This window comes from Delphinapterus leucas, chromosome 1, assembly GCF_059928025.1.
Source record: "Delphinapterus leucas isolate spDelLeu-1000000601 "Yukka" chromosome 1, BTC_Dleu_Yukka2, whole genome shotgun sequence".
NCBI classification, from domain to species: domain Eukaryota; kingdom Metazoa; phylum Chordata; class Mammalia; order Artiodactyla; family Monodontidae; genus Delphinapterus; species Delphinapterus leucas.
Genome location: NC_143129.1, coordinates 7,855,314 through 7,868,153, shown reverse-complemented (window position 1 = coordinate 7,868,153; position 12,840 = coordinate 7,855,314). Strand labels below are relative to the sequence as shown.

General features: G+C 46.1%; 1 protein-coding gene across 10 annotated transcripts in view; it reads left to right on the top strand.

The window, feature by feature from the left end:
• The first annotated feature begins 11,025 nt into the window (after positions 1–11,025).
• Positions 11,026–12,840, top strand: part of CAMSAP2 (calmodulin regulated spectrin associated protein family member 2) — a 102,741-nt gene continuing 100,926 nt past the window's right edge. For all 10 annotated transcript variants that reach the window (XM_089906223.1, XM_089906240.1, XM_022562043.2 and 7 more), the window contains exon 1: positions 11,026–11,537. In XM_089906223.1, the coding sequence (XP_089762349.1) occupies positions 11,399–11,537 (139 nt within the window). In that variant the 5' untranslated portion in view covers positions 11,026–11,398. The remainder of the gene's footprint in view (positions 11,538–12,840) is intronic.

Genomic DNA, 12,840 nt, shown 5'->3' with positions numbered 1-12,840 from the left:
GGTCCAGTGGTTAGGACTTGGTGCTTTCACTGCCAAGGGCCGGGGTTCAATCTCTGGTCGGGGAACTAAGATCCCAGAAGCTGCGTGGTGCGACCGAAAAAAAAATGCTATAAGTAACATTAAAAGAGAAGTGATACTACCATGTATAAAATAGACAGCTAGTGGGAACCTGCTGTATAGCACAGGGAGCTCAGCTCAGTGCTCTGTGAGGACCTACATGGGTATGATGGGGGGTGAGGGAGGTCCACAAGGGAGGGGGTATAAGTATGCATATGGCTGATTCACTTCACTGTACAGCAGAAACTAACAACATTGTAAAGCAATTATCCTCCAATAAAAAGTAAAATAAAACAAATGGTGCATCCATTTGGAATAATTTTAAAAAAAAAGAAGTGATAAATTTGGAAAAATGGCTATTTGAGAGACAAAGCTAATATATTTAATATATAGTATGTCTCCCACAAATCAATACAAGAAGATGAATACTGTAACAGATAAATGGGAAACTAGTCTTATAAGAGAAAAAAGGCAAATAAAAGTATGAAGAAATGTTTAACATCATTAGTTAGCAATTAAAGAAATATAAATTTAAAAAACAATGTGTACTCTTACCTGTTGCTGGTATGCATGAAAATTTGTATAATTTCTCTGAAGAACAGTATAGCATATATATCAAAAGACAACAAAAATGAATACACAATTCACATTTAAGAACTTATCCATATCTAAGAACAATCAGTGAAGTAAGCAAAGATGTATGTTCAAGGGTATTCCTTACAGCTTTATCATAAAAAGAAAAATTATCGAAATAGCAAAAATATCCTGTAACAGGGGTTTGGTTACAAACAAAAAAAGTAATGCATCCAAACAATGGAATTCTAGTATGCATTAAATTGATGTTTTAGATGAATAATTATTAATATCAAGGTATATTAATAATACTATTATGTGAAAGAAACAAGGTACAAATGGGATATACAATATGATCTCACTTTGGTACAAAATATATGGAAGTATATACAAAGCATATCTCTGGGTGGTGAAATTACAGGTGTTTCTTTTTTCCATTTGCTTTTCTGTATTTTCTAAATCAAAGAAATAAATGTGGATTGCTTTCGCCGTGAGAAAAAATTGTGTTTTAAGTTTAAAAAATATACTCAATTGCAATTAGAAGAAAGTATTCTAAATTGTTTTTAGTATTAATGTAGGGTTCCTGAAGTTATTTGTACTGTGTTCCCTTTTCCTAATGAAAAAATACATACTTTAGAAAGTGCTGGCCACGATTTGGGAACAGGCTGTGGTTCCGACCATTTTTTTTCCGATCCTACCCACCCCGTCTCTGCTCTCATCTCTCACTTCCACCCTCACTCCCAAAAGTTAACCAGACTAGCTAAGTGGCCTGTGGAAGGTAAACAACAAAACTCATTTCAAATGAAATCAAAAGTTAAATGATGTACAAGTATCCAACCTGCTTGAACCAGCCCCGCTCTGTGAATATTCATGTGGACAAACGAGATCAGTGGTGAGAAAATGGTTTGCTATTCGCACATGTCCAGGTGGCTCCGAGCATTTCCGATCCTATTTACCTTCAAATAAAAATCTCCTGATCCTCTTTACAAATGGTTGTTATTATTCTGAATTGTGTCCACTAATGTAACAAAAAATGTTTTAAAATGCAATAAGAAACAGGTTTAAGCAGATTTAAAATGGATTAGCTAAAGCTCCAGTCTTTCTTCTGTTTTCAAGGACACCTCTCTTGTTTGGGAATCGTGGAGGATGATCTCTGCACATTTTTAACCCTCTGGGCCATTTGTTGCTTTTCCTGCCTTTTCAACTCCAGCTTTGATTTTGAAGACCCCAAATGTTTCTCAAGTGGCAAAGATAATGTTGAGTTACCCAAGTGCCATAAGCAATATCATTTTGGATGCCACAGGCTTTTTCCTTTTCAAATGCTCAAGCTCAAGCTGTAATTTTCCTCTTCCAGTTTTATCCAGAACCTTTAAATCAACAACAGAAGAAACTAAACAGGAAGCTGCATTTCTTTGATGTAGAAAATGGGAAGGAAGATGGGGACAGATGAGAAAACTAAATCTGGAGAAGGAAGCCACCATATTTTGTTTCTGTTCATCAAAATCGTATATTCATTATCCTCTCAGTAGCCTGGCCCAAAAGATCAAACATCAGAGGGGGGTGGGCAGTACATTTTTCTAGCTGTCTATAGGGCATCACGAAAGGAACGACCATATCCTATCTTCAGCAACAGTCCGAAATCCATTTAGAAAGAGGTCCACAAAAGTTGAAGCATAACTCCTAACAAGAGGTTTAAAGGAAGAATTGATTTATATTTTTAATGACTAAAAAAGAAGGAAAATTTAGCCCATATGCCATCACTTGTCCAAATACGAACATATTTGAAATGAGAGTGATCACTGTTTCCATAGCAAATATGATAACACAAAAATAACACATCTGTGCTTTGTTTTTCTGAATGCTATTTGGAGCCAGTTTTGTTTAAGAAGGCTAGGCAGGACTAATTCACTTAGTTCGGTCGATTAGAGCAGTGACCTCCAGACTGGGATTTCACAGAGCAGCGATGGTTCCCAAATGAATGAATAAGTAAATAAACTGGAGAGGAGCAAATACAGGGTTGTCCACTTTTCATTTCTCTAAATGATACAAAAAGCTCAACCATTGTCAATAATCATGGTTATTCCCTGAGAGAAAGGACATTTTAACAGAAAAAAACCAGGAAGGGAACAATCTCATAATAAAAAATAGTCCTTCAGAGGAAGAAAATTCGTTTATGGAAAAAATCACTACATTTTCTCACTATAAATTCTAATAAAACATAATAGACTAGTGTTTAGGAACCAATGGAAACGACTTAGTATAGCATTAAGGAGATTAACTTTCCATTTTTAATTCCCATATAAGCTAGTTAAGTTATATTGGTCTGTTTAACGGTCTTAGAATGTGTGTTAATGTGTATTTTTTGTTACCTGTTAATTCACTGATTCTTTCTTCTATTCAACAAATACTTGCTGTGGTCTATTATATATTAGGCACTGATGGAGGTTATGAAGCAGAATAAGATTGTCTCTTTTTTTTGTTTGTTTTGTTTTTTAAAATTTTATTTTATTTATTTTTTATACAGCAGGTTCTTATTAGTTATCTATTTTATACATATTAGTGTATACATGTCAATCCCAACCTCCCAATTCATCCCACCACCACCACCACCCCGCCCCCCGCTTTCCCCCCTTGGTGTCCATACGTTTGTTCTCCACATCTGTCTCTATTTCTCCCTTGCAAACCGGTTTCATCTGTACCATTTTTCTAGATGTCACATATATGCGTTAATATACGATATTTGTTTTTCTCTTTCTGACTTACTTCACTCTGTATGACAGTCTCTAGGTCCATCCACATCTCTACAAATGACCCAATTTCGTTCCTTTTTATGACCGAGTAATATTCCATTGTATGTATGTACCACATCTTCTTTATCCATTCGTCTGTCGATGGGCATTTAGGTTGCTTCCATGACCTGGCTATTGTAAATAGTGCTGCAATGAACATTGGGGTGCATGTGTCTTTTTGAATTATGGTTTTCTCTGGGTATATGCCCAGTAGTGGGATTGCTGGGCCATATGGTAATTCTATTTTTAGTTTTTTAAGGAACCTCCATACTGTTCCCCATAGTGGCTGTGTCAGTTTACATTCCCACCAACTGTGCAAGAGGGTTCCCTTCTCTCCACACCCTCTCCAGCCTTTGTTGTCTGTAGATTTTCTGATGACGCCCATTCTGACCGGTGTGAGGTGATACCTCATTGCAGTTTTGATTTACATTTCTCTAATAACCAGTGATGTTGAGCATCTTTTCATGTGTTAGTTGACCACCTGTATGTCTTCTTTGGAGAAATGTCTATTTAGGTCTTCTGCCCATTGTTGGATTGGGTTGTTTGTTTTTTTAATATTGAGCTGCATGAGAAGACTGTCTCTTATGGTGCACAGAAAGAATTATAATTCAAGACAAAACTTACCATGAGAGGGCACAAGTCGATCCGGGAAGCCAAGGGTGGGGCAGTGAAGGCTTCATGGGGAAGGTGGCATTTGGGACAGATATTGAAAGATGAGAGGATTTCCGTAGCTCACGTTGGTCTGGTGGAGGGTGTTATGGAAGGAGGTGAAAAAAAAAATCATCCAAACCAGTCAGCCTGGGAAAGGATTCAATATGTTCAAGGTCCTGAGAGCAGTATGGCTCGATATGTACTGGAGAGTCCTGGGGAAATACGAACATAGCGAAGGCCATTTCGTAGGGGATCCTCAGAATCAAGGCAAATGTTTAGACCGCATCTAGGAAGCCAGGCAGAGCAAGCAAGCAGGTGTGTGTGGATGGAGAGATTCCTGACCTTGAAATCAGGAGGCGTGACTTTGAGTGTCCGCGCTGTTCTCCCCATGAAACCTTGCGGAATTCTCTTACTCTCTCTGGGCCTCCATTTTCCAGCTGTAAAATGCGATTAATACCTCGATGACGTGCTATCGTATTATTCAGTTCAATAAGCCACAGTATGGGAAAGGCCTAGGACGGTATCAGACACATAGTTGGAAACCATGACAGTTTGCTGGTCGTGGATATTTGCTGAATCACCAAAATCCAGGTTTAGGAAGATTCTCACATTCACCTGTGGACTCAGAAAGTGAGAAATAGAGGGAGTGGATGAGAGGGAACGGAAGTGAGAGCTCTTCGGATTGGTTGGGTGCAGGACTCAAGCACAATGACATGTGTTAGCAGCACGTGCGAGGCAGAAGCTGAGACGCGGATTAGGGAACCGCCTGGTCCAGTGATGAGAGCTGAAGCCATAAAGACATCCCTGTGATGCCAAGAGCAGGAGTGTGGAGGAAGGAGGGGACCAAGGGCTGAGTTTTGACCATCTCCTCTGCTGGGCTCGGAAGGACAGCAGAGAGAACAACGGTCTCCCAGAGCCCACGGAACCTGAGAGAGAAGATGGCCTCGGGAACAAAGGGGCAGTTGTAAGTGCCGCACGTCACAGGGGCCAAAGAAACAGGAGCACAGGAGTCACAACGGGAGCTCCTGAGGGACTTTTGTGAGCACAGTGTCAGTGGTTCCGGGGGAGCCGAAGCCACATCGCAGGAAAGAGTGAAGAGGTGAGTTTAAAATAGATTAAGTTAATATTTGGAATAAGTAAAGCTGCCTATGAACCAAAAGGTACCAAAGCACATAAAGAGAAACCTAGGTCTCTCACCTACTCCTCCAATTTCTGTTCAAACGTTCAGGAATATCCATGGAGAGTCAATGAATAGGTATTTCTGGTTTTTGTTTTCGGGTTTTTTTAGTCCTGAGAATTTTTTTTATTGTTATTTTATGATAGTTTCACACATTTTAATATATACCTGATTCTTCATAATCTGAATTTATAGTAACATATCAGGCACGTTTTCGAAATACCAACTAAAACGTACTGCTCTGCACCCCTCTTTCTACGTCACATGGTGTCTTGGAGATCTCTCTATGTGATCCCGACGTACAGCGTAATTTATTTCATCAGTCTTGACACAGTCCTCTACTGGTGGCTATGTGGGATGTTTCCATCAAGAACTTGATAAAAAGAACAAAATCTTCATGAGGGACTAGGTGACGTTCTAAAACTCTAGACCTTGATGACTCAAGTAGCAGAACTACCGGATTTACCCACAAACAGCTGCATCCATTCCCTCTTGCTAGACTCCTTCCAGTTTTTTTTTTTGGCCGAGTCATGCAGCATGTGGGATCTTCCCCCACCAGGTATTGAACCCGCGCCCCCTTCCCTGCTGCGTTGGGAATGCGCAGTCTTAACGACTGGACCGCCAGGGAAGTCCCCTTCCAGTTTATTTTTTGTTTTTTTTTTTGCGGTACGCGGGCCTGTCACTGTTGTGGCCTCTCCCATTGCAGAGCACAGGCTCCGGACGCGCAGGCTCAGCGGCCATGGCTCACGGGCCCAGCCGCTCCACGGCATGTGGGATCTTCCCGGACCGGGGCACGAACCCGTGTCCCCTGCATCGGCAGGCGGACTCTCAACCACTGCGCCACCAGGGAAGCCCCCACTTCCAGTTTTTATTTGGTCCTTGCCTTCACTGGAGGACCCCATTTCTTGTCCTGTAACCTCCCCTAGCCTTTTTGCATTATCCTATCATAATGCTTTCTGGAAATAAAAAAAGTAACTTCCGCTCTAAAGATTTAAATCTTGAGTGCCAGCCAGCTGACTGATTAAACCTTCAGTTATGGTCTGGTAAAGTACAGAGATGTCACCCTCCCATTGTGGACTGTTGGCATTGCGAGTGCCTTAGAATTTGCGTAACTCTACCTCCTTTGTTTTACAGAAGTGGAAATCGGAGAGCAGAGAAGTGACATGTGTTCCCCCAAATCATGTGGCCAAAGAGTAGTGGACCCCAGTATCCTCACTACCTTTTTTTTTTTTAATAAATTTATTTATTTATGGCTGCATTGGGTCTTTGTTGCTGCATGCAGGCTTTCTCTAGTTGCAGTGAGTGTGGGCTTCTCACTGCGGTGGCTTCTCTTGTTGCGGAGCACGGGCTCTAGGTGCGCGAGCTTCAGTAGCTGTGGCGCAGGCTTAGTTGTTCCGCGGCATGTGGGATCTTCCCGGACCAGCGCTCGAACCCGTGTCGCCTGCGTTGGCCGGTGGATTCTTAACCACTGTGCCACCAGGGAAGCCCTCACTCCCTTTTTTGTTTCGTTTGTTTTTTTGGTTTTTGGCCACGCCATGCAGTTTGTGGGATCTTAGTTCCCTGACCAGGGATTGAACCCGGCCCCGGCAGTGAGAGCGCAGAGCCCTAACCACTGGATCACCAGGGAATTTCCCCAGATTGGCGTTCTTTCTGTTTCCTCCAACATCCTTACCTGTCTTCAATGATTCTGAAAGTGGTAGAAGCATTGCCCATTACTGGAGACTCAGGTTTGAGCAGGGAATAAATAAAGGACAAATGTCTTAGGGATCTGGGAAACGGGAGGGCCGCCCCTGGGAAGCTGAGGGCGCCAGGCTTCACGGTTGGGTTTAGACACTGACTCACCTCCCGCCCCGCTGGGAGGTTTCGGGGATCCCAGTGTTTCAGCTGCTGCAGCTCCACACTTGGCCTCTGACCACACAGGCCTTGCTGGAGTCATTGTGAAGGTTGATGAGGTAATCCTTGTAGAACTCTGTTAGCTCTGCGGACGAAAACCACAACCGTGTGTAGAAATGATGGAGTGCCCGCCATTCGGCCCACACTCTTCTACCCCAACTTGGTTTATCGGATGCGGCTATACTTCAGCCAGTTTAACATCTTATTGTCATCAGTTAGCTTAGCATTCTTGTCTTTTTTAAACCTACCCCACCCCTGCCGGTCATTCTTAACTTGGATGATTCAAAGGTGACTTATTCTAGTTCCTTGAGTTTCAAAATAACATAAGGTCTCCACCACCTCCTTAAGTCCTCTGTACCTTGGTTATTCCATTTGCCAAATGAGGAAAATAGGGCTGTGGTGAAGGTTAAAAAAGTTAATGTATGTGGAGCAGGGCCTGATACGCAGAAAGTGTCAATAAGCGTTAGCTCCTGTCAGTGTAACTAATTGAAAATGGATGACAGTATGTGAATACATGCCTTCAGTTAAAGAAGTAACGTGCACTTACTGTAGTGTTCAGTGTAGTGTAGTGTATAGTGTTTCTCTGTTTCCGAGGGGACGCAATGAAGATTTCTGTGGGCGAAGTACCAAGGCTTTGAGCCTACGAAGATGTAATCATGACAACGGGAGGAGAGCTGGGCTGCCCAGGCCCCGAGATCTCTCAGTTTTCCCATTCAAAATTTGCTTTCTCAGCTGTCTTGTTCGACACTGCAGCCTCAGCACCCAGGTACTCAATCAATATTGGCTTATGAATGAATGAATAAATGTATGAGTCTATCCAAAGACAGAGAAATGGAGGATGGCCCCAAGGAAGGAAGTCTGGCTGACACTGTGGATTTTCCAGGAGAAAGGAGATCAACTTTTAAAACAGAGAGGATGAGGAATAGACATGTAGGAATAGTGTAACTGTTGCCTGATGGCTAGATTCCAAGCCTGGAGATAAAAAATAGAGGGATGGCTGTGCAGTTGGACAAGTTGGCCCAAAGAATCATTGGGTTTTGTTTCTGTTTTTTAATGAAGTCAGATACCTCAAGAAGGCCGCGGAGAGCGTTTCTTTTTGACAGCGGTACTCTGCAGAGATTTCCAGTTGTTAAAAGGGATCATTCGGAAGGTATCACAAAGAGCACCCTATTAGAGTGTCTGTCTCCCTGAAAGTAAATCCTTCTCCTTTGTACTCAGGGTGTTTCTCTGTTAATAATAGCCTCCTACTATGACCCCAAGTTTCACAGCCTCCCTGAAAGTAAAAGCTGCTCTTTGTGTAGGCATTTTTTTGTTTTCCATTCCTACACACACTCCTACCCAATTGGGGTCATAGTTATGCCACCGCTACTAAATGCATCACCACTGAATCAAAGGACAAGCAGAACAACTGTCTGTGCTCCCTTCTCTTCCTCATTGTGTTTATTTAGGTTGAAATTGTTTTCCGTAAGATTCAACAAGCATTCACCCAGCACCCTCTGTGAGTGAAGCGCTGTGTTAGGTCACAAACACAGCATAGAGTTGGTTGGGCGTGGTTTCTGGCCTCGAGAATCTTGCATTGGTTTGCAGATGGTCACGGTGACTGGTGAAATGCTTTGGTGTCTCTCTTCAACCTTTCCAGTATATAGGTTTCTCTTAATTTGACTTGTCACTTTAGGATTTCATTGAAGGTGAACTTGAGTGCATTCGGTTTAACAGAGTCTCTACGAAACCCCCCTGATTCCTCTATCCGGATGTCCCCTCTGCACTTTATGTGCACTTACATCATTGTATTATATTTATTTATGTACATGTCAACCTCCATAATCTGGGGAGGGAACAGGCACAGGGAAAGGAACCCTGGGAGTGGAGCCAGAAGACCTGTGCTTGTTTTTGAAGCCAGCCCCAAGTATGAATCAGCCATGAAATCTTGCCCACGCAACTTAATCCCTCAGATCCTCAGTCCTGTATCTAGAATTGGAAGATAGTAATAACGCCTATTTCACAGCATGGATGTGAGAATTAAGGTAGTTATCATATGAATGGGCTGTGTCAACTATTATTCATATGCTAGTTTTATTATCTCCTGAATGATCTAGCAAAAGGCCTGGCCCATGAGAAATACTTTATTAATATTCATTCACTCATTGAAAAATGACATCAACCACGCTGTGGTGTATTATTCTTGTCACTCACGTTCTTTTTGTAGCCCCTATTGTTAGTAGGTTTATCTGTAATGCCCTACTAGGTTCCGGGGGAGTATTTGTAGGGATCAAAGGGGCCTGCTTGCCAGCGGAGCTGCCCTTTTAGAGAGTAGGGTCCGAAGCCCCCTCCCCACCCCCCATATTTCATATGTCCTGCTTCTATCTTAAGGGCAGGGAGTACCAGAGAAGCCCTAGTAGTTAAAGCATGGGCTTTGCAGTAAGACAGTCCTGGGTTCAAATCTTGGGTCAACCAGTTTACTAGTTGTGTGATCTGGGGTAATTTTCAAATTTTTCTGAGCTCTCCTTTTTTTGTATGTGTGTGAAATGAGGATAACACAGGGTTGGACAATTAAAAGTCAATAATGTATTGAAAGGAGATAATGTGAGGAATTCTGAGTTAAATAAGCTCAACAAGAGTGAACTACAATGATATCCATCCCGAGTCCCTGTACATTAATTGAGCAAGTACTATGGGTTGGGCCCTAGTACGGGTGCGGGAGATAGACGCCGTCATCAGTGGGAAGACAGACAAGTCCTAGATGATTGCATGTACAGTATGTGCAAGAGCTGGGACAGAACAAGAACACGGTGCTCTGGGAACAGGAGAGCACCTGCCTGGCAGCCCTGACCGGGAGGATCAAGAGCTGTCAGGGAAGGCTTCCAGGAGGAGGTGATTCCTGTGAGAGCCTTGCGGGCCGAGTAGGAGTGAGCCAAGGGGACAGAAGGAGTACGGCCGAGCCAGGACACTGACATCTGAGAAGACGCCCCTTCGGGAAAACGGAGCGGCTCTGACAAGATGCAGCCACGAGGGTTTGTGGATGCCAGGTCATGCGGTTGGCTCCGTGCAGGAACTGATGCTTTGTTTGGAGGCGCTGATGGATGTGCCCCCTCCCGAGAGAGGACATTTAAGTGGAGAGCATGGAGTAAAGTATCCTGAAGTCGTGAAATCAACACCGGTGCGGAGCTTCCCAGATCCTCAATCCTGGTCAAGCCCCACGTGTGACTTAATCACCCCACGTTAACCTCTACACCTTTGTGGTCAACCAGCGATCACACCCACCCCCTCGGGTTACTTCGAGGACTAGATGGAATTGTTTAGGCACAAGTTGGTAGCAAAGTGTGTGTCACCGAATAAGCATTTTACTAAACATCAGTTCTCTGTGCCTCAGCACTGCGTCGCGAAAACACGAAAGCCACGGCGAGGCCCGTCTCCCCCTCCCTCCCCGCCTCTCCAGCAGGGTCAGCGGCCGCCTCACGCCGGGCCAGGACGCCAGGATGTGCACTCGGCTGACCAGCAGAGCCACCGCCGCCACCGCGCATGCTCCGCGGGCCGCCTGGACCCCCCGCGGGGCGGCGGGCGGGGCGGACCGCGCGAGGACGCATGCGCAGACCCGCGCCGCCGCTCGGTCCAGTGCGGCAGCTGGAAAACCGCAGCTGCGGCGGCGGAGGCGGCTACGGCGCGGGCGGCCGCAGGGGAAGCGCGGGGCAGGGCTGGCCGGGCGGGGCCCGAGCTCCGGGCTGACGGCGTCCGCAAGGCGGAGGGCGCGGGGCGGCAGCGCGGCGGCGGCGGCGGGGAGCGGGCGCCAGGAGGGACGGCTGTCGGCGCCCGCGCCGCAGGGACTTTGACGTTCTCCGCGGCGGCTCCGGCTGCGCCGGGTGGGGGCCGCCCGAGTCCCCCGGCCGCGTCTCCGGCGAGTCCCAGCGGCCCCGCGCTCCGGCCGGCGGGCGCCCCGAGGGCAGGGCCGCGAGCGGAGGGCGGCGCTGCGGGCGGCGCGATGGCGGGACGGCCCCCGCGACGTGACCGCTGAGGACGCCCCCGCCGCGCCCGGGCCCGGCCGCGCCGAGACAAAGGGGAGGCGCCCGCACGCGCGCTCGCGGGAGGCTCGCGGGACGGCCGGACGCGGCGCCGCCTCATCCCGGGCCGGGCGCGCGGGGCCGATGCTCTGAGCGGCCCGGACCCCGGGCCCGGACCCAGACCCCGACCCCCACCCCCCAGCGCCTACCCCGCGGCCGGCAGCACCATGTGAAGGGCGGGCCGGCGCCCCGAGCGCGTGAAGATGGGGGATGCTGCGGACCCCCGGGACGGGAGGAGGACGTTCATTGTTCCAGCCATCAAGCCCTTCGACCACTATGACTTCTCCAGGGCCAAAATCGCCTGCAATCTGGCCTGGCTGGTGGCCAAGGCCTTCGGGACAGGTACGTGGTGCCCGCCCCCCATCCCTCCATCCCTCCCTCCCCGCAGGCTGCGCGCGTCCCCGTTTTGTTTCCCATCCTCTGGTCCCCTTCGCGCGTGTCTCCGCGCACAGGCTCGGGGACGCGATGGGAGAAGAAAGGAGGGGGGATAACGCAGGTTTGCTCTTCGGTTAGGAGCCCTTGACTTGGGCAGGTGGGATGCAGCCAGATTTCTTTTATTGGAGAGCAAAAGTGGGTGGTTTTTTCCCCCCTCCCAGTGAGCAGTTTTGCCATGCTTTTGCGTGGGGTGGCTTTAATTTGTGGCGTTTTCCTCATTGCGCTGCATTCGTCCCCAGTCACAGTTGTGATTACACCGCCGAGACATCCGAGTTGGCTTCGTTATCATTGGGAGGCGGTGGACGGCGCACAGGCTACATTGATTTTGACATTTGTAGCCATGGCCGCGATTCAGGATCCGTGGACTGTACCGTGGCCTCTGTCGGAGCGCAGTATTAATTTTTGTCGTCATTTTTGAAGCCCGTGTCCTCCCGTACACGTTTCAGTCTCTATTAAACCAGCTATTTAATATTTAGCTTGCTGAGTGTCACGTCCTATTTTTACTTCGTGTTCAGACACATTCCTTTTCCCAAACATTTTGGCTTCATAAATTAAGAAAAACAACAACTCCCTACTGTGTGATTTTTTTTTTTTTTTTAATAGAAGAGTTTTTTGAGGGCATGTGCTGTTGACACAAATTGTATAGGACAGTAGGCGTCAGACACTCCCACCTTTACCCAGTCTTTGCAAAATGACAGGAAAAGGGCCTCCTGTTGTAATTCCTTAGCTGTTGCTTTAGGAGCCCATGTTGTGGAGCTCTGGAAGCATCACCTTCTCATGTGGAGATGCTCCTGGAAGGTAATTTAATCTGATAAGCTTGAGTTATTTTGTAAGATTTCTGTGGCCTAGTTCATAAAGATTGGATGTGTAAAATATTTATTGAGAAGTTTCTTAGTATTTACAGACTTTTCTCCGGATGCTAAATACAGGGTTTATTTTGTTTTGTTTTGTTTTTTTGAGGGGAAGAGGATGGCTTATTTCCAACTTTAGGAAATTTGTGGGTAAATGTTTTAATTCATTCTTACTGTTTAAACATACACAGCTGGATACATACACAGGTGACTATCAGGGCTGCATATTTAGTTAACTAGCAAATGAATCTCAGTGTTTAGAAAACTGTTTGAATTAGTTTTGAGGGAAACTTCACGTTACAGTGACTTTGTGCTTATGACAGCTTCTGTTTTATTTGAATTATCATGCTTTGATATTG